The 25,982-nt window shown below is 42.1% G+C and overlaps 2 protein-coding genes across 3 annotated transcripts; one reads left to right on the forward strand and one right to left on the reverse strand.

The window, feature by feature from the left end:
* Window positions 1-1,513: 1,513 nt before the first annotated feature.
* Window positions 1,514-15,007, reverse strand: mideasa (mitotic deacetylase associated SANT domain protein a). 2 transcript variants are annotated; one of them, XM_014997512.2, is made up of 13 exons: window positions 14,554-15,007; window positions 12,338-14,091; window positions 9,011-9,214; window positions 7,486-7,828; window positions 7,319-7,385; window positions 7,087-7,229; window positions 6,895-6,995; window positions 6,736-6,811; window positions 6,573-6,661; window positions 5,943-6,086; window positions 5,254-5,373; window positions 4,994-5,160; window positions 1,514-2,500 (listed from the first exon to the last, which is right to left on the reverse strand). In XM_014997512.2, exons 2-13 carry the CDS (start codon window positions 13,841-13,843, stop codon window positions 2,227-2,229), a joined length of 3,234 nt encoding a protein of 1,077 aa, XP_014852998.2. In that variant the 5' UTR covers window positions 13,844-14,091; window positions 14,554-15,007; the 3' UTR covers window positions 1,514-2,226. The 2 variants fall into 2 exon arrangements, with proteins under 2 accessions (XP_014852998.2, XP_014852997.2); XM_014997511.2 differs by having other exon boundaries at window positions 6,895-6,998; window positions 14,554-15,006.
* Window positions 15,008-17,308: 2,301 nt separating this feature from the next.
* Window positions 17,309-25,547, forward strand: ttbk2b (tau tubulin kinase 2b). Its single transcript, XM_014997505.2, has 16 exons — window positions 17,309-17,617; window positions 17,836-17,958; window positions 18,046-18,155; window positions 18,265-18,412; window positions 18,902-18,975; window positions 19,072-19,212; window positions 19,301-19,405; window positions 19,585-19,650; window positions 20,005-20,097; window positions 20,187-20,312; window positions 20,409-20,566; window positions 20,839-21,028; window positions 21,323-21,537; window positions 21,637-22,096; window positions 23,042-23,739; window positions 24,364-25,547. Exons 3-16 carry the CDS (start codon window positions 18,087-18,089, stop codon window positions 24,695-24,697), a joined length of 2,877 nt encoding a protein of 958 aa, XP_014852991.2. The 5' UTR covers window positions 17,309-17,617; window positions 17,836-17,958; window positions 18,046-18,086; the 3' UTR covers window positions 24,698-25,547.
* The last annotated feature ends 435 nt before the right edge of the window (window positions 25,548-25,982 follow it).

Here is a 25,982-nt window from a genome sequence, read left to right on the forward strand (position 1 = left end):
ATTTCTCACCACATGACCTTTCATAAACTGGCAGAGTTTACACACGATATTAAGGAAACTTTGTCGTTAAAAAATATGTCTTATCCCACCAGAATGTGGACCAAGATGATCTGAGAGGCATATTAGGATGGCAGTTCCAGCAGAACCAGGTAGTAGACTCCTATACTGAGGGAGTCTGGAAACCAGTTGAACAGATGAAAAGGTTCATTTTGAGACTCAAACTTACAGCTGCTGCTGTAAAGGAGGTTTGTTGCTATCAAGTGTGACTGATAAGATGAGTGGAAACTAGAAAGAATCAAATCCTAGAAGAAACAAATCATTCTGAAAGGTGCAAAAGAGAGAAATATAGATTTATATATACTTTTCTTTAACTTGGGACATTTGTTTTCATCACAAATGTCAGGAAAAATATTATTTTTAAATGCAGCCTCTCACTGATCCTTGCTTGCTAAAAAGCCATGAAGATCTCAATGCATCTTACTAAATGATGCTATAAAAACTCATTTTCATCTCAGGGCCATATCAAGACCATGAAAATCCTTAAAGGTCCGGTTGGGGCAGGAAGTATTGATAAAACTACTCATTAAAGTTTTGAATTATTAATAAATAGCTGTTGGTGTATGGAGCTAGACTGGTGCCATAAAGCTGACTCAATTTTTTTTAACAGGGGAAAAAAAAAACCTTGAATCTTTAAAGTAACTTTGAACTTCAAACTTTTTTTTTTCATTTTCAAAATAGATTTTCATTTTTTGTCAGTTTCAAAAATATTGTCTTAGCTCCACATTGACTCATTCAATGAGTCCTTCTTAAAATGAAATACTACTCAACATCTTTTCACGTTGGTGTCATTTGGCAGCATGCAGATAAAATTACTTTGATTTGATTGATAAAATAATGCCAAATAATAATAACAACCATAAAAAAACGTATGGCTGGTCGGATTAAAACCCCAGATGATTTGAAATATTTTGGCAAAAAAAAAAAAAAGCATTCAGAAGAAATCCATAAGGGACTTAAAACACTTCTAACAGCACCTCAGGTAACCGAAATAGGTTGAAAAGTCTACCAAAATTAAATAAAATTGTTACAGACTTTTATGGGACTAGTGGGTTTTATCCAACAGTAGCTGGGCAGGAAAAAAGGCAGCGTGAGAAGGAGACATACAGGAAACAGCCTTTGGTCGGGAATCTGGGACAACTGCGTCGAGGACTTTAGCCTCTATATGTGGCGCCCCTTATTGGTTGAAATTTAAGTTTGTTTTATCAGTGTACTTTCCCTGTAATTTCATTTAAATCTGGGCTACTCAGGTTGTTCTTTTGCGGTTTTTCCAAATATCCCCAAAACTTAACAGCACTGAATGTGTGCACAACTTTCTTTCTTGAGAATAAATGCACCAGATCAATTATACATAAAGAAAAGAAAAAAAAAAAAAAAAAAAAAACACAGTCCGCATCTGGAGCAACAAGATCTTGCAGTAACAATGTGCTCATTTTATGACAGAAAACAAATGGCCTTCTCTGAACAATAGACTTTTTTAATATATATTTTCAATTTACCATAATAAAGCCAACATGATTATTCTTTATATTACCAGGATCATTGCAAATGCTGTATCATAAATATTTAGTTTTTTGTACATTTTCATTTCAAAAAGGTCCATTATAGAAATTTTAAAAATAAAGTGTTGAAAAACGTAATAATCTGGGAAAATTTTGATATTGAGCCCATTCTAGTTTTTACATTCAAGCCCTTCAAAGTTTAGTCAAACGGGCTCCAGCTGATAAAAGGACAGATTAAACTGATCTTGTTTATTAATAGTTTCGTTCACACAATGCGAATGCAAAATAATTTGATGCATTTGTAATTAAATAAAAAGATATAAAAAGGCAATATTGGCAAAAGCACAGACACTGTGTTAAGTGCGTCTTACAAAAAAATAAACTCTCGAGTATTTAGACGGTGTATCTGAGCGTGTGGAGTGTGACAGCCAGGCTGATGGTGTGAAGCTAGAAAACAGTCAAACAGAGACAGTTTTGGTCAAAAAAAAACAACAAAAAACAGTGTAAAGATTAACAGGAAGACATGAAAACCAAAGTTTTTGTGCTTGTTCTGCCTATTTGCAGGCAGCACTTTTTTTTTTAACCCTTTCATCCATTTGTTCATCTCTGCATGCAGTTTGCATAATATTCCCCTGCTCTGAGGTTCTTTTCCCTGTTTTGTTCATACTCAGTGCCAGTCTTCATCATCATCGTCCTCGCCTTCGGACGAGTCCTCCTGGCTGCTGATCTCCCCCTGCTGTGCAGCTCCATGCCCCTCTCCTCCCTGATGAGCCGCCGCCGCCGCCGCTGCAGCCGCCGCCGCCGCCGCCGCCACCTTCCTGGCTCGAGCCTGAGCTGCTGCTTTCTCCTCCTCCTCTTTCTGCCGCAGAGCCGCAGCCTTCTTCTCCTGCTCCGCGTGGCTCTTCATGTGGGCACTTCTACTCTTCACTTTATGGAACACCCTACATGGAAATATGATCCCGTACAATTGTGAAAAGCTGGACAATCAACATCTTTAACGCAACTTGCAGACAAAAGTCCTGATGTTTCAGGTAAAAAACAAAACATTAAGGCTTCCATTACTTAGCTTGTACTTTACCTTTAACAGACTGGCATAAAGTGAACATATAAATTAATTTACTTTCTAAGCATAAAAAAGCTGTGCAAACCATAACAATTATTTCTGTTAATTCTGATGATTATGATTAGGCTTGTCACGATAACAAATTTTGCTGAGCGATTAATTGTCTAAAAAATTATTGCGATAAACGATAATATTGTTTCAAGACCAGTTGACACTGATTTAATGGAAATGACTAATAATGCATGTGAGTTCCTGCCATAGATAGATGCACTTTATTTTCAAAAGAACACATAACACTGGAACTGATAAACTAAATTAATAAAACAACCAAAAACAAAAATAAAATGGATTCTCAGTCTCCATTAACAAAAAACTTACTTGAATAAAAACTAAACAACATAAAGCCAAAGTGGAAATAAATACTGCATTCAACCAAAAGAGTGCAGATTATGAAGTCTGTATACTGTATTGCCCTTCAGTAATCACTAGATTTAAATAAAGAGGATGGACACATACAACTACCTAATGCAGTAGTTCATACTACACAATTTTTTGCCCCTATTTTCCCTTATGATAATCTTAGAACGTTGGCCGTTCTGATTGTCGCTGGTGATTTCATAACCGTTCATCCTGCAGTGTGTGGTGTGTATATCGTCGGTCGTGGCCGCTCCGATCTAAATCAGGGGTTTTCCCCGACTGGGAGCTTAAAGCAGCCTGTTGAATGTGACAGGTAGCCAATCAGAAAGTGCGGATTCTCCTCCGTTTTGTCTGAGGGGAAATTATGAAGGGAATCCCAAACAGCTGACAGGGCGCAACCCGAAGTCCAGCGGACATCGGAGATGATATGTGGAAACAACATTAATGTTTATTCAACATTTCGAGAAAGAATATAGAAATGACAAGGGGAGGAGTGGGAGCCAAATTGCTGCCACAGTTGATAAACCCGGTAACTTTTCAGCTGTTCTTCGTTAACGTGACATAAATAGGTTAGAATGATTTTCATTCAGTCAGGACTTTACGCTGACTCTAGCCACATACATCACAGGTAGATTCTAGTAAAGCATTGATTAATGCCCAATTTTAAAATTAGTTAACTGGATTTGTAGCTATTATTTTGTGCCCATGTGGCTGGATGCCACACGGCACGACGAACCTGATTGAACCGTTATACCTAGGATTTCTGTCGGCTAATGTGTCTCTCAGGTTTTGAAAATGGGCTGACAGTCGGCCGACAACTCGTGTAGTGTGAGCTGGACATTACACTAAGGAAATAGGAAGGGAGGGTCCGTGGAGAGCACCGGAGTTGAGCCTTTTTTCGTTCAGTGTCATCAACAGAAAGAAAAAAGGCAGGAAGAGACGATAAAGCTGATAATTAAAATGAGGTCGATAGGTTTAATTTGTCATGCGATTAATTGATTTATCGTTTATCGAGACAGGCCTAATTATGATAGCAATATGATGACCTTTTTACACTGAAATATATTATTATGAAATATTCCAACTTTCTGACATTTCTGGGTTTCCATTCCCTGTAGCAATTAATCAGCAAAATATCACAGTGAGTAATGAATTTAAATTGTAGTCGAACGACTGTAACCGACTTAATGATATAACTTTTCAGTGATATTTAGTTTATTTTAAGGTGATGCATTTGTATGTAAAGGAGTATGTAACATATAAAAGAGCGAGAATTAATGTAGAAACTCTACAAATTCAAACTCATTGATATCAAACTAACACAACACCATGATGCAGACCCCAATGGAAAAGTGCGCATACACCTCCAAATTACGCATGCAGGTTGTTGCTAACTGAGCAGAAGAAATTCAAAAGTGTAATGTAGCTGTTAAACTTTTAAAGAGAACACTTTGAATGGTATCAATCCTCAATCCCCCTGATGGTTGATGAATTTTAAATGGTTGCATCGCAACTCTTAAAAAAAAACACTTCAGGTTTCAGAGCTTAGGTGTGATCAGTGAAAATCTGATTTGAAATGATTGATGATAATATGGCGTGCTCTGGGTTACAGTAAGTTGTACAGAAACCCCTCCCACCTGCATCCTTTCACACTAATAAGGTGATAAAAAAAGGGTCTTCTCCTCCAAACTAAAAGTGAAACTGAGTGTGGGGGGCGCAGAAACCTCACATCTAGAAGGAAATGCTATAGATCGCACAGCTCATATTCACAACGAAACTACGTTTTCCAAATTTTAAACGGTTTTAAACTACAGAATGTGGAGTTACTAATCTAGAGTGAAGGGGATTCTAAAGCTGAATGAAGTCCAGAAAATTTCAACATACAAATGTCACACTATTCACTTTTAGCAGCAAATCTAACAAACTTCTAAAAAAGATTAAAATTTGACCTCACCTGCCACATTTCTTGCATGGAAACACTTCATTGGGGTCCTGCGGGGGTTTTGGTGGAGGTTTGGGCTTCTTTGCGGCGGCTTCAGCCCGAGACCTGTGAGGCACCGATGACTGATGAGCCTCCCTACCCATTGCGTCCGGCTCCTTGATGACCAGAACTGTCCCTGTCTGAAGCGACATATGCAAAGTAAGTTTGACGATTTCCTCTTTTTGAACGTAACAGGTTGCTCAGTGAATGAAGAGGATTTGCGCAGTACTTACTACATAGTCATGAGCTTGTAGTGACTGAGCCACCCTCGCCTTCTGGTTGGTTTCATGGCTATCGTCATAAAAAGAAGCTTCCTTCTTTTCGTCTTCTTCTAATCTGGGCTGATGTGAGCTCTGCCATGAATCCCACAACACACAATAAATTAATGGGTGGAAAAAAAAAAAAGGTCAGGAATGTTGTTAGCTTTGATGCTGAAACGCAGGATTATGATTAGGATTTTACTAGTGTGTAAGTAAATATGTTGGTGTTTTTTCTGACTTTCTATGACTTTTATCACTTCTGCTTTCCCGCCCCGTTACCCTGCATAATCAGTTTTGGTGCCTTTTAACCATTTCTGCCTTTGTTCTTAAATAAGTCAGTCTGTATTCCTACTTCTCTAAAATGAACAAAAGAAACTCTCATTAAAATGTTTTATATGTTTGCTTCCAAAAGAGGTGTAAGGTTGGACAATAAGGACTTTTAGGCAGTGTTTTCCTACCCAAACTACAAGTGAACCCTTGTTTTAGCTAATATTTGAATATCAGGGCACTTTATCTGTAGCATCAAGAAATGGGAGCGCTTATATGATCCCGTTCCTTGAATTCAGATGATTTGTGCATAATAGATATTGTATATTTTAGCCACACCTATCCACATCTTCTGTAAAGAAAAGGAAACATAGAAACCAAACCCTCAACGCTACCTTAACATCCACCACAGCCTCAGAGTGCTTCTCCACAGGTGAATCTGGGGGGCCGAAAGTTAAGATACCGTTTCGACCGACTTTCACCTGCTTTTTATATGAATAGTAGAACTCCACGCACTGAGCAACAGTCTTAGTCCGCACCTACAAAAGACAAAAGACACAAGCAAATCCAAGTGATTAATTATAGGAGACTAAATGCAAAACAAACAGACTGTAAAGAAGGAAGGATGGCTCAGGCAGCAAAAGTCAACACGGACAGACTTTTAGGACAGGATACCGATTCTGGACTAAACCAGAAAATAATTACGTCACGTTCCAGACTTTTCCCAGACGCAACACGAACTCCCCGACTCTCTGGCTCACGCCTCTGTTATTGTTCTGATTCTAAAACGCAGACTTCCTGCCGCAGAGAGGATGTGATTTATTCACTCGGATTTTTTTTTCCTCTTTGAACTTTAAGGAAATTCAAAAAAAAAAAGAAAAAAAGAAAAAAAAGATCTTCCTGTTTGCAAAAGGATGTTGTTCTCCGTTACATTTTATTTCTAAAACGCTTTAATAAGCCTGACTACCATTCTTGTAATAGTAAAAATAATTGCTTCCCCTGGATGACAGCAGCGTCACCCTTACCAGTTTCTGCACCAGGAAGAAGTCCTTCCTGTAGGCAGAGATCCCTTTGTTGAAGTAACACTTCTCCTCCGCCGTCCAGCTGTCAGAACCTGGGAAGGTGGTAAAATTTGTGTTAAGAAAGAAACTGAAAGGTTATGAAGCTTTTTTTTTTTTTTTTTTTTACCTGAGTAGTGATAACCTGCCAGGTGATGGCCTTTGGGGAAAATTGGATCTTGAAGCATCAAACGCTCCAGTGTTTCCTTAATATTAAGCAGAGTTAATGCAAAATAAAAGCCTGCAGCAGTAAAAGCTCACATCAGTCTCAACTGGTCTCTTTACTCACAAGAACATTGTCTCCACATTCATGTAAACAGTGTAAAGCCAGCTCCTGATTGGTTCCTCCTCCACTGAAAACACTTGAACAAGCCAAGTTCATAAAATGTTCTACTGAAAAAAAGAAGCAAGAAGAAAAATTAGGAGGAGGCGGGAGGGAAAGTTAAAAGATTGATAAAGTAGTTCTTGTGAGGAAACCTACTGGTTTCCTCGTCGCTTTGCTTTTGGTTGGAGTTATTCAAAGGATGCCAGACCAAGTCGGCTTTATGCTGGTCCATCTGGGAGGATGGCTGATCTTGCAAATCGGGTATTTCCGCTTGGTACTGCTGCCCGATATTGATACGGCTGCACCCCGACACAAAACAAAGAGATATAGAGGTGTAAGCGACACGAACAAGGTAGAAATCTGTTTGAATCTGCGATGCGAAGCTTACGGTTCAAGGCACACTGGTGTGGCATCAGTGATCAAGGGCAAGACTGGAGGTGTGATCTCTGAACTCGCTAAGAAAAACAAATCAATGAATAAAAAAGTTAGACTTTGTTCTAAAAAAAAAAAAAAAAAAAAAAAAAAGGCGATGTGCAGAAATCCTCCGAGACTTACTGGAACGCAGCAGGCTACGAGTTGCGGACTTTGGGGTAGCCGGAGGCGGCAGGATCTGGTTGCTTACGGCGATGTTGGTGAGGAAGGCGGAGAAGTAGAGACCCGTTCCTCCTCGGACAGGCGACAGGATGGGAGGAGGCGTGTAGGGGGGGAGGGAGTGCAGGTTGTCTGGCAGGCGGACCGGAGAGCGCAGGTTGCTCTGGTAATGGGTGATGCTGGAGTAGACGGACGGGGGGATGAAGGTGGATGGCTTGGGGGGAGGGATGATGAGGGGCTCGGGACGAGTCCGGCGCTTGACCTTAGCCTTTCCGTCCTCTTCCATTCCTGAATCGCTTTCCCCATCCTTGGAATAATGAGGGGGAAGTGGAACATTTTAAAGTTTAAATCCTTTACTTTTCCTCTTAAAGTTTTCTGACACTGATAGCAACAGTATCAACGATTAAGCAATAACCCTAACCCTACCCTTAAAATAAAGGACATGCACATCTTTATAAAATATTTTATTATAAAACTAAACTTTTAAAGTTGAAATAAATAAATAAATAATCTACACAACAAGTCACTAAACCTTCAACCAGAGCAGAAAGGCTTTAAATAATTAAGAATTAAATGTGTTAACTTTCCCTAAGTACATAAAATAGAAATCCATTGCTGATCTAAAGATTAATCCAAGTGATAACAAAGATACACTGGATAAAAAATAAAACAGTGATTCTTTTGGACAAAAAGAATAAAAAGGCTTATTTCACATTTGCCAAAAAACAAAAAACAAACAAAAAAAAAAACATCTTGATAATCCCCAAGACTGTTTGCAAAATAATGTGTGGAGTGACGAGACAAAAGTGGAACTTTTCAAACCGTGTGTGTCTCGTCGTGTACTTTAGGGAAAAAAAAAAAAAGAAAACAACATCAAAAATGACGTTAGTATTGTGTTACTCTAGTGCTGCTTTACTGCTTCGGGAGCATACCAGCCCCATAACGCTCTACCAGAAAATCCTGTCGGAGAATGTCTATCAGTTTGTGACATAAAGCTGAGGGACCGCCGCGCTGCAAGACGTTGATCTGAAGCTCACAAGTATGTTCTGCATGGTTCACAAAACAAAACTGTTGGGTTTTGGTGTCGCCTAATCAAACTTTGGCTAAAATGCTCTGGGAAGAAGTTAGTCAGGCTTTTCATGGTTTAAAAAAAACAAAAACAAAACCTAATGTAGCAGAATTAAAACTTTTCTGCAAAGTGGAGCGAGCCAAGATTCCACTGCAGCAATGCCAACAGCAGCACAACCGTTTATTAGGCTTAAGGGACTATTATTGGTTACATCTGGCTAATTTGGTTTGGATAGATTTCTTTCACATCGTAATTTCTCAAATAATTTGGTCCTTTCGTTATCTGAAACTTACACTCTCAACATGAACCGACCCGGCAAAGAAAATCTGCACCACACAGTAAAGCGACCAGACCCGCCACGGTTTTAAGAGATGTTACAAAAACACGAAGACGATGAAAACTGTTCAACAGGGAACCAACCTGGCCAAAACTCTCAGTCACAGAGTTTCTGAGCGAGCGGCGGCGAGCCACGATCACGGAGGGCTTCCGATCCGCCTGGCCCGCGATGCGCTCGCCCTGGCCGACGGGGCCTTGAGTCCAGCCGCCCTGAGACTCCGCCTGGCTCTTGTGCACAGGCACGGACACTGGGATCACCAAGGGCACGATGGCAGAGGGGGCGTCTTCCTGCGGAGGGTACAGAAAGAAGACAAAGAGAGAAGAGAACAAGAAGCACCCAGGTCAGAAAAGTGGAGGGACAGAGTGACAAATAAAAAGAGGAAGAAGGTGAGAGTGCATGTCATCTCAAAACGTGATGCAATACCAAAAAAACTTGAACAGTGATTCATTTTTTTTCCCCAAACATGAGTATCACTCAGGTTTAATTCATACTTTCTCAGTAGATTAAATATTAAACTGACCAGTCAGACCGGCTTTAAATGTTAAAACAAAGAAGAAATAGTTGCATCTCACCATTACGTTTTTTTTTCACTCAAAAGTGAAATGTAAAACAAGCTTCATGCTTTCTGCGATGTTGTCGTAGATCTACATATTTCTGTTCAAGAAAATGGCATCCTGGCTTTCTCTGTTTGAACTGACAGTTTTTTTGTTTTGTTTTTCTTTTCTTTAAACTGATCCAGGATTTTAAAAGTGGGAAGTGAAAATTACAAACAACTTCCACCGTTTTAAAGCTGAAGTATAACTCGAAGCCTTCATAATCACCAACAGCATAAAAGCCGTTTCTCCTAATCAAAAAAAAAAAAAGTCCCAACTATAAAACAAAACAGCTCCGGCTTGTGAGCTGGCTACACGAAACCAGTTTGGGGAGAACGGGAGCGTGCAGGTTGACAGCTCGGCCCCTCCCTACCGCCACTGAACGACTTTCAGAAAAGAGGCCTGAGGAATGTGGAGGTGTGCAGACATGCAGCCGCTCCAACTGTATATCGAGCGCGCACGTTCCGCACTCAAACCTGCAACGAGCCTCTTAACCCCTTTGGGGCAGAGAACTCTATGTGCTTGTGTTTATATATTGACAGTCTGCGTTAAAGGAACAACGTCTAAGAGGGTGCAGCACCTACTGTGTAAACATGATCAATCCTGACCAGCGACAGTATCATGTGTCTGACAGAGATAACACCCTCGGTGTTGAATAAGTCCAGAGCAGGAAATCTTGAGCTACATTTGCTGCTGGAAGTTTGTAGCAGAGCGGCGTTGGAAAAGTACAAACTAAATAGCGGAGATCTCTTTAAAAGAGCTGAAACCGGACGGCTGCGGGAGTTTTGTAAACGGTAGGGAAGTTCAGCATAGAAACAAGGCTGTTCCTCTTTATACAGCTGTGCCAACTTTGCCAAATGAGAAAATGTGCTTTCACTTGCCCAAATAAGCCACCTTATTTGCTATTCCCTCGATGTGCAAAACAGGATGCACTGAAAATCTGCTTTTTTGTTGTTGTTGTTGTTTCCATCACTTGATCAAGTCAGTTACGAAAACCGGGTAGCGCCAAACCCAACATGCCACCCAGCTCCTGGTGGAGTCCATCATTATCACTATGACCACTGCTATAACCGAGAGCATCCGCTTGGCTGCTTTTGGACCCAAGAAGACGACCCAACTGTCACTATAGTTGGAGGGATTGTTGGCTAGCAGCTCCTACACCACACTCAAGACGATTCAGACTCCTTTTATGTGGCGTTCATCTGTGATGGATCTACTGTGAGCTACAGTACTATCGATTTCCACACTTCCCTCTTTGCCGCCACTCTGTTTTTACGTGTGTAAAATGGTTATGAATGTGTTTCTAACATGCATATTGACACGAAATTCACAACTGAAGACAATCCACAAACTGAAATCAAAACAAATGACCCCACTAATTTAAATTATGTGTAGCAAGCAGGGTTTGTGTGAGCTTTAGTAGATTAAATTTAAGAATTTAAGATTAAAATTTAGGATGTGAATAAGAAAAAAAAACCCAGCCAATTCATTAACTTTGTTGTCTTGGTGTCTTTGGCTCTGGCATTTTATCAAATTCTATTTTCCCCTTAATAACTTACATTAATTTTTATTGCAATTGCTCTCTTTATTATTGTAGTTGCCATAATTGCAGTCTTTTTCCAAGTCTGAGCTTTTAAATTATACACTTTGTGGTAGTAATGAACACGGTAGAAAGAATGTTTGGATTTTTATTGCCTAAGCAAATATTTTCTCAAATTGAAATCTAAATAAATAGAAGGGGGAAAAAAGGAAGCACAAAGTCAAGATATAACCGAATGTAATTTAAGATTTAAGATGGAAATTCTGGAAAATGTTGGGATGAAATTTCAGCTATTTTGATTTTGATTTTTTTTTTTTCTTTTTAAGATCCTGCAGAAACCCAGATGACGCTGGCAGAGAAAGCCAAAATAATGCCTGAAATCTGACAGTATTTATAAAGGAATTCTTGCTTCTGTAATTGCAGACTAATGCCAGGTGGTTTGGGCTCAACTCATTGTCTATAAAAAGGTTTCAAAATGCAAAAAGTACAAGAAGAATTTCTCAATAGGGAATGACAACAAGCTCTCTCTCTTAAAACTTTTACAGCCTTACTGTAGGAGATTACTCCGATAGCAGATGCCTCTCTTAGCTTCTAAACCAAGGATGACCAGGTACCGCTCACATGATTTCTGTTAGCTAATCAGAGTATAATCAGAAGAGTTGCCCAAGGGATGAGGACCACTTTACGAAGACCTGGAACTATCGTTGTTTCAAATAAAACAATAAGTTATGGACTCAACAAAACTACCTAAAGGAACGCTCGCTGCGCAATACTCCACTCTTGAAGAAAAACCCTGCCAAAGCTCATTTTGCCGGGTGAATAAAGAGTGTTCAGAAGAGAACAGAATTCATCTCTTTCCAAACACACGACACTAACCGTAAATCTGGATAAAACTGAAGATCAGAGTTTTTTTTTTAGAAGAGCCCTAATGAACCTTTAACAGTTGAAGAGATTTTGTAGATCAAAATCCCACCTGGGCAATGCACAACACAGTAGAGGTTTCGAAGCTATAACTACCAATATAAAGACGGTACGTTTTTGTTCAACTGTTTCACAGGACCTGATTTCTGGGCTTATTTGCATTGATTTCATTGGTGGGTAGATTGCGTTTGTTGTTACCGAAATCTAATGGGGGTTTTTCATGTCAATAGTCCAGATAATATATTGAAGAAAAACACTGATGCATCCCCACTATAGATTTACACTATACATGAATAAAGTAGATACAACAAGGGTGTAAATGTTGAATTTTGAAAAAAAAAAAAAAAAAAAAAAACCTTGGCAGCTTTAGCAGGCAGGGACTCCATTTCTGAAGCCTTCTGAGCAAGGGTCTCCAGGTTGATCTCTTTGGATGCCCTCCTTCTCCTGCGTGTGGTCTGTATGACCCCTCCTGTCGCTGCTTGGCTTTCCGCTCCCTTTGCACCTGTGACACCTGCAACTCCATTCTGGGGCGCTGGTGGCAGCGGCAGCGGAGGTGGCAGCGGCTCTTTGGTTGCTTGGGACCACATGTTTCCGGGAGGAGGGCCCAGCGGGGACTGTCCCTCCCTGGAGAGGCGTCTCGAGCGCCGAGGGGCCGCGGGGGCCGGGTCACCAGCATCTAAAGGACTTGTGGCGGCAACCTTTTCAGAGGACGGATCGGGTAGAGCGGATGCGTCTCCGGTTTGGGCTTCTGGATGCGTCTCCATTGGTTGTGTGTCTTCTTTGCTCGTTCCAGAGTCCGGTGGAAGAGGGTCAGGAGGTGGATAAGCGCCAAAGCTTTGGGTCTGCTGCTGCAGGTTTGGTTGGACCTGAGGTTGTGTTGTTTCAGGCTGTGGAACATTCTGTTGCTGTATCTGTTGCTGCATCTGCTGAAGTTGCTGCTCCTGCAGCTGCTGCTGGTGATACTGTTGCTGTATTTGCTGCATTTGCTGTTGCTGAATTTGGTGCTGTTGGATTTGGTGTTGCTGCATATGCTGCTGCTGCTGCAGCTGAAGCTGATGCTGCTGGTGAATGTGTTGCTGCTGCTGCTGTTGTTGCTGTTGTTGTTGTTGCTGCTGCTGCTGCTGGTGGTGATGATGCATTTGTTGCTGCTGCATCTGATGCAGAATCTGCTGCTGAGTTTTAGGCTGCTCTCCGTAGATTATTCCCTTGTTTGCTGGGAAAACAGAGTAGTAACCTGATGAAAACTGCTGCTTGTTGGATCTGAATGAAGCCTGGAAAGGCTGCAGAATGGGCCCCTGCATGGTGTGAGCTGGCACATGGGGTTGCCCCTGGAGATCCACACCCTTGTGGCCATGCTGATAGGCTTGTAGCTGGGCCTGATGCATTACAGCAGCAGCACTGGGGTGCTGCTCCCATTCAAGCCCCCTTCCCTGAGTTTGAGCCTGGCTGGCGTCTCTGTAAACCTCCACGGGGGCTGTCAGCTGGTTTTCCGCTGCCATCGGCATCGCTACGCCTTCGTGAACTCCTTTATGGAAGGCCATCTGATCCCTGACGTTCACACCGCTCATGTACGGGCCAAAGTTCTGGCCCCAGCCTGCCACCGGAGCCTCCTGGGTCCACCCCGGTGCCTGCAAGGGGTCCTGCATCCACTTCACAGCAGAAGGCTGCTGATAGTGTGGCAGATTTTGGTGGCCTTTCTCTGGGTTGTAAACACCAGAGCCGCTTGCAGAGTCACTGTGGCTCGCTTTTAAAGCAGGAGAGCCCATACCATAATAAACCTCCCCCGGGTGCTGCACTCCATCTTTCATGGCTGGAGTCCGGAGTTTGCTCTTGTCAGTGTTAACCTGAGAAGGAAGACTCATAGCAGTCTCCTAAGATTAGAAAATGGCTTTCGACTGAATTTATAATCGTGCAAAACTTGGTATATCCCTCCTTAGTGTGCTGCCGCTGCCCGCGGTCGAGAAATTCTTTAATTGTGTATACAGAGGTATCTGGGAGGAAACATAAAATCCCAAAGGAAAGTGCAGGGTGGGGAACATGCAGTCGTCTTTCAGCAATTAAATCTGAGGTCTGCTGTCCATTCTTCTCAACATCTTCAGGGGAGCTAGACCTTACAGAAGACAGACACACACAGAGAATAAAAGTCATGAATTGGTTCCTAATAGGGGAGTGGGGGGAACACTACGAGTTTACAGCCGATTTACAGTCGCCAGCAGCAAAGAGGAAACTGAGGCCTACACCAGCAAACGGCCTTGTGTGAAAAGTGAAATTATAATGCAGAGGGGAAACTAGTCCGTGTTTGGATTCATGCGATCAGGTGCGTGCACGAAAAGACATTTGCAAGCCGAAGTTTTAAGGTAGCAGAAAACAAGGAGGCGCCTCCGGAGCGGAGCTGCCATTTGGCTTAACAAGAAATACAGGAAACGAAGGGGCTCTTGCAATCACCCGAGCGATAGCCAGTAATGTTCTGTTGCAAACAAGCAATAAGGAAGCGACTCGGGAGCTGCGTGCTCTCTAGATCAACACCGCAGACCAACAAGCGTTATTATAAAAGCCAGAGGGTTCAATTTACCTGATCAATGGTGCACAAACGACCCCCTGATCGGCTCCATGGAGTCACTTTTAGGTTTCGATCAAAGCCGACTGCACGCAGCTCCATAGAGGGCTTGTGCGCAGCAAATGTCACAACTCTGACAAGTTTCCATCGAGTTTCGCTGCGCACAATATGGCGATCAGGCGGTTTGACAGCAACACGGAAAGACGCTCCAAAGTCCCGACGGGGCAGCGGGAGGCTTCTTAACGCCGTAGTTACACTGTTGCACACTGTATCCGCAAAACCGTGCACTTCCAGGAAAACATGTCCACAACTTTCCCCCCCTCCTGCCTAGACACCACATCACCGAGTGAAACACACATGAGACGGGTGCATGCGTGGAAATGCTGCCGTGCAGCGGTGACTGCGGGTATTTTCTCAGATTTAAAAACTGCTGAGGGTAAAACGTGCTGCCCAGGGTTTATCCGGAGCGTTTGGAGCGCTGCGTAACTGCGCAGATGTGCAAAAATTGTGATGCCCTTGAACGCATCGCCTCACCCCAAAACAGCTCAACTCACATCCTGTTGTCCAATCCGATCGTCTGATGAGGCCCGTCGATGTATCCGTGTGCGTTTGTTTTTCACCTCAGGTTGTCCCGGTTGCGGAGTGCTGTCACGCTGACAGAGGTCGTTGTTGAGCCGCAGTCAAGATTTCATAACTACGGAGGTCAAACTCTATCTATCTATCTATCTATCTATCTATCTATCTATCTATCTATCTATCTATCTATCTATCTATCTATCTATCTATCTATCTATCTATCTATCTATCTATCTATCTATCTATCTAAAGTTTATGAAAACATCTGTCAAAAGTTAATAAATCAGTGTAAAATGGGCATAAACTTTTCTTCAATACGTTTTTTTCTCTTCTTTTTGCAAAAAAATGGATTACAGCAATCAGACACAATCCAAATTCAAAAGTATTTTATTGATCCCAAAGGAAAATGAAATGTTCTTGTAGCTCATATTAACTGAGACGTCTTCAAAGAGTTTGTGTAGATGGTGATGTCTGTGAACAGGAAAGATCTCCTGTAGCAGTCTCTATGACAGCAAATTCGAAAAAGCCTCTGACTAAAGAACACTTTCCACTGGTAATTTAGCAACTTCTGTTTTAAGTTGAGCTCCAAGCCTTTGTGATTGTAGGGCATCTTTGCAGTCACCCTCTTCTGTAGCTTATGGGGATTCTGGCTAGGCCTCATTCATATTACTTCCAGTCAAAAAAAAATGTCATAGTGAAAATATGCAATCACTAAATGTCATGTTTCATTAGCCATTAGCAGAATGTCATCATAACTAACACAAATAAAGTCTTGAAAACATCAGACTGTGTGCTTTTATTTTGTATATTATGTTTCACTTAGTGAATTGCGTTACTGAAATAAAGGAACTTTTCAACATTACTAAATTTTTCTGTCTATGCAAACTGACTTCCCCTCACCTTTTCCATTTGGGCTGTGATACTTCCTGCCCAGGTCCAGGAGCAGGAGATCAGGCAGCTGAAGATTTTTTTTTTTGTTTGTTTTGTATTTTAGCTGTCCTTTAGGCCTGCACTCTTCCAGACTGAGATCACAGAGGTTGTTCCTGGAATCTGCTCTGGACACTCCTACACACTGTGGGTTATAGTTCAATAAAACTATAACGAACTACTCAGGATTCATGTTCCTTGAATTCTTCATCTTACATTACATTATTAAATCTATCAAGTTTTATTATGACAAATAATGCATCTCTAGATACTAATATTCTATGCCTATTCTTCTTTGCTAAATGACTCATACTCAGTCACATTGGACGAAGAACGTCATGGACCGCAATTTTTAGGCTTCATTGGCTCTGTAGATTTAGTGGTAGACTTTGACTGGGTCCTTATAATACCTCAGTATATCTTCACCCAAACCACTTCATTGTAGCTTTGGGTATGTTTATAGTATTTGTCATGTTGGTAGGTGAAAATTTTCCAACATCTCCAACATGTAGTCCTAAGTCTTTTGGAGCCTTTAACAGATTTTAACCCTCCAGATTTGTCCTGTATTTTGCTTCATCCTTTTTTTACTCTCTCAATTTATTCTCCGTCCCTGCTGAATAAAGGCATCACCACAGCATGATGCTGCCACTGCCATGGTTTCACTGTGAGCAAGTTATTTTTGGGGGGTCTTTTCTGACCAATACACTCCCTTACACACATTTGCTTTTCCCCCTACTAACAGTAGGTGGACTTTCACAAATCGATTGTTTTCTGAAGGAAGTTCCACTTCATTTTATTGAGGGGTAACAGTGTAAAAATTAGTATATTAAAATGCAGTCCACAATTTTTACATTTTTACTCATAGACAAATGTAAAACTCATATATAATTTTTCTTTCACTTCACACTTATGTTCTAGTTCTTGCTAGTCTCACACATAAAACCCTAGTAACATGTAATAGAAGAGTAGATGTGACTTTAAAAGTTCAATGAAGCCTAAAACATAACAAGGTAAAAACAGTTTGAACTCATCCACAATTTGGGAAAAATGTTCTTGTTCATCTGGTTTTCTTAGTTTGTTTTGGTGAAAATGTCTAAAGACAGCTTTAAAATTTACTTCTTAAAGTTGATTTCGGTCTACAATCCAGACTCCTTCAACCAGTCTAACCCTAACCCCACCAAGACTGACGTTTTAATTTAGTTTAGCTTCTTATTTTCATGAGAACAGTTACATAGTAAATGGCCACTGCTTCTAAAAAAGCTACTCTATTATATGCCAAACTAACTTGCCATACCCTCCCTAATATCTCCCGATTCCCTGCTCCTCTCGGATGCAGGAGTTTGTGGACCAATCAGAAGCCTCAAGACATGTGGCGTCAACAACAAGGCATCGTTCCTTAGCAGCTCGCTGGCTAACGGGGACAGCTAATCTCAGCTATGGTCCACCACCACCAATGTCTCATCTGTTAAATAAGATGGTGCTTGGAATGACTCGACTGGTTCTGGACCTACTGGAAGCATGGAGACTGCTTGGATGGTACACTTTAACTGGTGTCGCAGAGGTGCATTGACGCGAGGTAAAAAAAAAAAAAAGAACCCGGAGAAGTGTGCCTCCTAACGGTTATCCTTAAGGAGGCATGCTAATTAGCTTATTCTCAGCACCAGCGGAGGCAGTTAAAACAACCGAATTAAACAATTTTAGAGATTTTACTGTATCAGGCTGTTTGGTTCCTTCTGTGGTCTGTGAATTGTGGCTCTTTTGTGTTAGCTATGCTGTGTTTTGCCACTGCTTTAGATAAACTAAACCCTGCTACGAGAGATCTTTCTACTATCAAGCTAGCTAACGTTTTGATAGTCTGCCTTGGAAACGTGAGGCGCAGTCCCTAAAGGCTACCAGGGTGTAGTAAAATGCTATCAGGTCAGTGTTTGCCGCATCATAAATTCAGCACTTTTACGTGTGGGTAAACTGGCGTGAATTTTTAAGGTGTGCTCTTTACTCCTCCAGTGAAGTGCTTGTGACACTGATGCCAGCAGAGAGCAATCAGGATGAGTGGAGCTGGAGAGCACGCGGACATCCTGACAGTGGGAGATGTGGTCAGGGACAGGTGGAAAGTGGTGGGTGTCGTTGATGTGAAGTCATAATTCAGTGGTTGAATTCAATTTCGGAATGCCTCATTTCTTACTCAGCAAGTATCACGACTTAACTTGCCAATATTGATTTCAGGTCAAGAAAATAGGAGGAGGCGGCTTTGGGGAGATCTATGAAGTCCTGGATCAGCTGAGCCAGGCCACCGTTGCCTTGAAGGTCGAGTCCGCTCAGCAACCCAAGCAGGTGCTAAAGATGGAGGTGGCTGTGCTGAAGAAGCTTCAGGGTAAGTTATGCCAAATTTTCAGCTTGACTCAGCTCTCAAATTCAGATTAAACTGTGGCCATACCTTACACAAATTAAGCCTTATATTATTTTGCATCCCTGGTAGATTTAAAATTAAGTTCCTTCTAGCAAGGACTTTGTTTTCGATTAGAAATAACACAGATATCACCCAAATTTAAATAAGGCTATGCTCCAGTATTATTATCAATATAAATATTTATATTTTAACAAAAATGGTATGTCAAAAATTATACCATTCTCCGTAAATAATGGAAAACCTGTTGGTTGATGTATTTGTAGACTGAACATTTTGGTCGTTGTAGTTTGGTTAGTAAATGCTCTATGAAGTGCAATCCTTTTGTTTTTATTATTGTTTCTAAGTTTTTGTTTATTAGGACAGTGATGGTGTCCGCTTGTGTTTGCAGACTGAAACTGGCGTGACTGTATTTTTATTGGCATACGTAAAACTGTATCTTCCCTTTATAAACAGGAAAAGACCATGTCTGTCGCTTTGTGGGCTGCGGTCGGAACGATCGCTTCAACTATGTAGTGATGGAACTGCAGGTGAGACCCTCGTTGTCCCAATATTTGCCATTCTCTTAGTCCGCCTGCCGCCTCACAACTATGATGATACAACCAATACTGATGTCTGGTCCAAAGGGGAGGAATCTGGCGGATTTGCGCAGAACGATGACCCGCGGTACCTTTTCCATTTCCACGACTTTGAGGCTGGGCAAGCAGATTTTAGAGTCCATCGAGAGCATCCATTCTGTGGGCTTTCTGCACCGTGACATTAAACCTGTACGTTTAATTCTGTGCGATATGTCATTTGCTTATTGCAAACACATTCTTAAATATTGTAAACGTGGTTTTCTGTTTGATTTTGCAGTCAAACTTTGCAATGGGACGACTTGCCAGTACCTGCAGATGCTGCTATATGCTAGATTTTGGATTGGCTCGACAGTTTACCAACTCCAACCAAGAAGTCCGTCCAGTAAGCACTCTTAATATCAAAGAATTTATCAAAGAACATTTTTGGCTTCCCAAAGTAAAAACAAAAAATCTGCTGATAAATTTAGTTTGGACATTAGTGGGCTTTTTTAGCATTTTAAAAATAAAAACTACGACTACTGACAGATACTACAGCATGAGTTTGCATTAATTCTCTTTCAGCCTCGTCCTGTGGCGGGTTTCAGAGGAACGGTGCGATATGCCTCAATCAATGCTCATAAGAATAAGGTGAGGCTTGTCCTCTTTACTTATGCATTCTCCCATTTCAGCCGTAATTGCAGCAATTTAGCCTTGTCTTTATTAGAAACTAACAAAAACCTGTGGAGCAGCTTTAGAGCAAGAGACACAGCCAATCAGCTGGAAATGAAATGAAATGAATTCTGTTGCTATTAATTCGAATGCATCCTAGACTTCTTGATCAGGAATAGATGCTCTGCTTACGATTTTTTCAGATGAAAAAAACAAAAAAAAAAAAAAACGCTCTATATTGGCTGGATCATGAATGTCACATGTTTTAGATTCATACTATAGTAAAAGCTGCATCTGTTCTGCTCCTTTATTCCCGTCTGTGTGTCTTTGCAGGAGATGGGTCGCCATGACGACCTGTGGTCCCTCTTCTACATGCTGGTTGAGTTCATGGTCGGACAGCTTCCCTGGAGGAAAATTAAGGACAAAGTATGCGCTTCTTTTCTCCATCTTGTTCTAGAATAAGAATGCACCGATACGTCCATCCGCTCATTGTTTTAACCAATCTCGCATCCCAGGAGCAAGTAGGAAACCTAAAGGAGACGTACGACCACCGTCTCATGCTGAAGCACCTTCCTTCAGAGTTCAGCACTTTCCTGGATCACATCTTAACCTTGGATTACTTCACTAAACCCGACTATCAGGTTATTTTTGCTTGTTATATTTTGCACGTTCTGTTTATTCATTTCCATGCTTAAAAGGCTGATACAAGTACTATATTTTTTTTTTTTACGAGACAGCTCCTAACATCTGTGTTTGAGAAGGCCATGAAGGACCACAATGTGCTGGAGAACGACCCCTATGACTGGGAGAAATGTGATTCAGAGGATGTGCTGACCATCACTGCCGCAGCGAACACCGCTCAGCAGCTCACTCGCCTCACCCCAGCTTACCTCGGGTACTGGATGCTAAAAAAAGCTCCTGTCACATTTAACATTTGAACCTTAACTCTTTTTTTTAATTCCCTTGAGGCAGATGTTTATTTTTTACTTTTTTGCAGTTTTCACATTATCCAGTCCTCCTTCACACTCTGCTGAAAACGGGCTCTAGTGTGCAGCTCTGTTTTTACAGCACAAATGTGCAGACTCAGAGATCCCTAAGAAAGTTACTGCTCTGAATGATGTTGTGGAAATGAGCTGCAGGGTGACCTTCGCTCTCATCGTTCCCCAGCATGGCCAACGCTTCGGTGCTGCCCGGCGAGCTGCAGAGAGAAAACACAGAGGATGTCCTTCAAGGGGAACGCCTCAGCGACGCTGACAACTGCCCCCCCATCCCCACGCCGACCACCGCTGGTGGAGACGTGTGGGAGGAGATGGACCGCAACCGCAACCTTAAACATCCTCAGCCGATGATCAGGAAGGTCAGGGTTGTTGTTTTGTGCATGTTCTCTACGAAGCCTGTTAAAGGAGTTCAACATTCTTTGCAAACATTTCTAAAGTAGCAACACTGAATTAGCGATTTTAATGGTTTTTTATCATTTTTTTGTTTGTTTGCAATGGGGAAATCCTGGAGAGACTGATTTACAGACTATGCCTAAAAACAAACAAACGTGTAGAATGAGCTCCTCTTTTCATTTATAGAATATGAGCCATGTTTGTAGTTTTCTGTGGTGCAGTTCTTTTCTTTGAGAAGTGTTCTTGTCTACGATCTTTAGGTAGTAAGTGAGGATGAACACAGTCAGAATCAGGGGAACCAGAGTCCCAACACCGGCTCCGTGCAGAGTTCTCCACGCCGGGTCCGATCAGAGACCATGTTCCTGGACCGAGCCGCGCCACTGCTGCGCCGGATGAGGCACAGCCAGAGCCTGGCGTTCGAAAAGAGACTGGCGCCTGAACCAAAACCTACAATCGAACGCTTCCTTGAAGCTTAGTAAGAACTTTTTGCAAGTCAAGATAAGCAAACTAAAATCTAAAGAAAAAAAATCTCACAATTCTCTTTTTTTTTTTTTTTTTTTTTTCTTTCTGTCAGCTTAGGGAAACAGCGGCCGGTGCTTTGTCACGTTGGGGAGAAACCCATCCCTGAGAACGGACAGCAGACGCCTTCCTGCAAGGAGGACCAGTCCGGCACGGCGACCCCTGACCCGGAGGAAGCCGCTGCGAGCAGCGGCTTCGTCGCTGTCAACTTCAGCCCCGTGCCTCAGGAGGCCGACTCTCAGGAATGGGTGATGCTGGAGCTGGAGCAGGTCAACAGCTCAGGAGCAGGCAAACCTCAGGCGGAAACCCAATGCGAGGACAAGTCGGGTCCCTGCAGTTCTGATAGAGCGGAGAATCAGTCTGCTGAGCAGCAAGACGCGCAGACCGGTCCTGCAGTACCTAGCAGCCCCATCCTGTCGCAGATGGCCATGCCCGGAACCTGGTTGCTAGGCCATCGCCGGCTGCCGGGGATGCTTGGACCTTCAGTCCTGATGGGGAGATCCCAGATGGAGCAGGTGGGATCAGAAGAGATTTTCTACAAACAAGTGGTGTGAGCAGCAGCAGGAACATTTTCTGAACAAAGCAGTCTGAAGCTAAGGTCAGCTGCACTCAGAGCAAGCTCAGCTTTAATGGAGATGTCATCAAATATTCAAGAGCACATTATTCTTTCTAGACTTTAGCTACACATTAAAAGGAGTACTTTCAGAAATGGGGTTTTAAACAGGATTTCTATGCAGTTTGGAAAAGTCTAGAAGTTTGAGTTTTCAGACTTATTAGACTTATTCATTATCTAAAACATCTCAATCTGAATTTCTAGGAAAAAAATAACTTAATACATATAATACCAACCTTTAGTTTTGGTTTGCCACATCACACTTTTGTTCCTTGGGCTTTTTAGTTATAATTTCCATTTAGTTAATTTACATACTGCAAAGTCATTTCAGATGTCCTCTCAAAGAACTTTAGGAAAAAAAGTCAATTCATTTGTCATGCAGACAGATTCAAAGTCAATTACATTCCATTATGCTTGTCGTTTTTAAACAATACATTCAAGTTCGGCTTGTTTCTGAAATTGGTTAAAAAGTTTTCTAACGTAGCCCAGCAGATTGTATCGACTCTGACTTGCAACATCCACTCCTCCTTCTGAGCCTGTAGCGACTTTTAGGAATTTTGTTTGTTCAAAAACTTTGTAAATATTCAGTAATTTGTGTTGGATTATAAAATAGAGTGTGATAATCCATTGAAAGTGCTAGTTGTAACGTGACAAAATATAAAGATGTTTAAGACGTAGGAATACTTTAGAGAGGAACATGTACATAAACTAGTGTGCTTAGACTTTAGTTTGCTCACGAGCTCCTAAATGCATATAAAGAATAAAAACATGACTGAAATCTCACACACTCGAATATTTATTTTTAAATCTCTTCTTTCCGTCTAATAATGTCTGTACCTGCTTTCAGTCCTCCAGCGGTGGGCCACAGTCTCCTGTGAGGAAGAATGATGCGGCTCCATTAGACGCACCAAGCTGTAAATCTCAGGAACTTGCTGAGGACGCCTCGAAGGACAGGAAGAGGTTGGACTCGGTGCCAGAGCTGATCCCTGCCAAAGGCGCCACGTCCCACCTGACCAACGACAGAGACCCCGAGAGCGACTCCGGCCTCCCTGACCGCTCCTCAGAGCCCAATCAGCAGCCTCCAGCTGACCCAGCGGGAGGCGCCGTGGAGAGCTCTGTCACCGTCTCCTCCTCTCCTCCTCCCGCTCTGCTCAAGCGCAGAGACTCCCCGTCGTCTCCGAGACTGAGCCGGATCCCGGTGCGAGATCCCAGCAACCCCCTGGACTCGCCGAGCCGGGAGCCGAACGCGGAGCGGCGCCACCGCTGGAGCAGCCCGCTCCTCGGCTCCCCCACTCACTCGCCATCTCCCTCCCTGTCCTGTGACAACCTGCCCTGCGCTCTGCCAAGAGACAGGCTGTCCTCGGAGCGCGGCTCCAGGTCTGACTGCGGGGGAGAAGACCCCCTGTCCCTGTCCTCCTCATCCGGAAGCAAAAGTAAAATCCCTCGCCCTGTGAGCGCCACCTTTCTGCCGGAGCAGCTCAGTGGAAGGTTTTTGCCTCGGCCGCCTCCGGGGAAACCCCCCGTCCGTCCGGTTGTGGACAGCAGGTACGTGTTGACTGGGTGTCTTTCCCAATGACTCCTATGGTCATCAAACTGGGATTAGAATCAGACAGGAATGTGCGTCTGTCACAATAACCAGTAATGTACGGTAATGGCATGATGAATTAAAATGAACGCAATAATTTTCATTTGCATGCTTGTTTGTGTAATTTGTTTAATTTTTAAAGAGATGCTGCTCTTTACTATTGAAATGCCCCTTTATTGAAAAATGCTGCAAACATTTGACACATTTATATATTTTACAAAATCCTAACTGTTTTGCCTGTTTTCCCTAAATGAGACTAATAAATTAATACATTTTTAAGGGCAATTTTGTTCTGTTGAGACTTCAGTAAGGATGAAACAATTATTGAAATAATCATCAACTAATATAATCATCAACTAATAGTTAAGTGGAGTTTAAAACCCCCCAAAAAAGGCCATTTGTTGAATTAACAACACTCTCAAAGAAGTATTAAAGCCAAGCCTTTGCAAAAAATATATACATTCTGCACTTAAGATAGACAAAAAGTATTGATCTGTAAATATGTTCTTCCCAGAAATCCTCAAGTGGCATAGTTTCAGCTTTGCCTGGTTCAGATTCTCTCTTCACTGTTTGTTTCTCTGCAGACGGCGGCGTTTGAGGGTGCGTGCCAGCAGCACCAGCGACGCCGACTTCCTGGCCAGCCTGACCCAACTGATGCAGGACCGCGGCGGGATGCTCTTCAGCCCGCCTCCCCGCCCCCGCACCTCCTCCTCCTCCCTGCAGCGCTCTCTAAGCTCCTCCCCCTCCCGCCAGGAGCTCCGGGAGAGCGGCACTCTGCCGGGTCGTAGCCGCTCACCGTCGAGCTTGTCGGGCTCCCCCCCACCGCGACACGTGCAGCCGCTGGACAGGGCCTCGTATGGGCCGGCGCAGTGGGGCCCCAGCCCCCAAGGGAAAGCCTTTGGGAGAGTGACTCGATGACTGCATCCCCCACACGACTGACTGATCCCAAAATGTTGCACCTGTGGCGTTAGGCTGCCTTACGTCCTGATAGCATGTGTAAATATGACATTTACTGAAAGGAATGTACTGTATGTAATGTAAAATGTATGATAAAATGTATTTATTTATTTATTTATTCGGATATGAAACTGAAAAAGTGGAGAAAATCTTGAGATTGCCAACTTTTACCTCTCATTTCACTCCTCCATTAAAACCCTATTTAGGCCTAATGAGACCAAAATAATCACGTTTAATACTTGATATGTAAAAAAAAAAAAAATCAAACTAACTGTAGATATGTACTATTAGGAAAAAAAAAACACTAAATATATAAACCATGTATTCACTGTAGAAACACTAAAGAACCCCACAATCAGTATATATAGATCAGCATTCATGTACAGAGCCAGAGCATGCAGCACACGGACCTCACTCTGGTCAAACTGCTAATCCTAGTATTTAATAATGAGCTGCTCATTTGACTTATCTTAGCGTAGTTGTGTGCTTTTACGTCACGTCACGCAGTCATCCGCTTCTAAGAATGTACGATAAGAGCGCTATTGTAAACATGCATGAGCTTCTTCCTCGCAAACATTTTTTTTTTTTCATTATTTATTTATTTGTACAATCTGCTGAAGCATCTGTGTTTTATTGAACTGGTTCTGATCCAAACAATGTGAATGTTGGAAGTTTTTTTTTTTTTTCTTGTTTGTTGCAGGGGGAGTGGATGGGACGGATGGATGGTGAAAATGTTTGACCACCTATATAGGAGAGAAAGCTAGAGAAAATAGAACCACAACAGATGTTTCAATAAAGGTAAAATACACCAGCCCAGCTGATTTGTTGTTCTAAACAGAGGAAGTTGAAAGAAATAGCAAAGAAGAGTCTGGTGACTCTTGTTTTTACTTCTTGGATTTTAATTATGTTTAAAATAATTAGTATTCAGACCTTAGCAGTGATCAAAATCTTAAGTTTTACCACAGGTGGCTCTGGTCAATGATTGCAAGCTCAAATGCTAATTAATCTATGTTTTTTTTTTTAAACCAAAAAATGGAAATTCCAACTTTTTTTAGGTCCTTAAATGCACTAGCTAAACATGTTTTGATGAATTTTGCATTTAGGAAAAAATCAGCTGAAGGTTTAACGTCATTTGCTTTGATGCACAAATTGGGGATAATCCTGAAAACCTCATTTTTCTGTCAGATTTATCTCTACCTCTGTCAAGCAACCTGCAGCACTGTTTTTTCATGATAGTTTTTTTTTT

This window comes from Poecilia mexicana, unplaced genomic scaffold, assembly GCF_051168715.1.
Source record: "Poecilia mexicana isolate PSO_F unplaced genomic scaffold, ASM5116871v1 scaffold_21, whole genome shotgun sequence".
Lineage (NCBI taxonomy): Eukaryota > Metazoa > Chordata > Actinopteri > Cyprinodontiformes > Poeciliidae > Poecilia > Poecilia mexicana.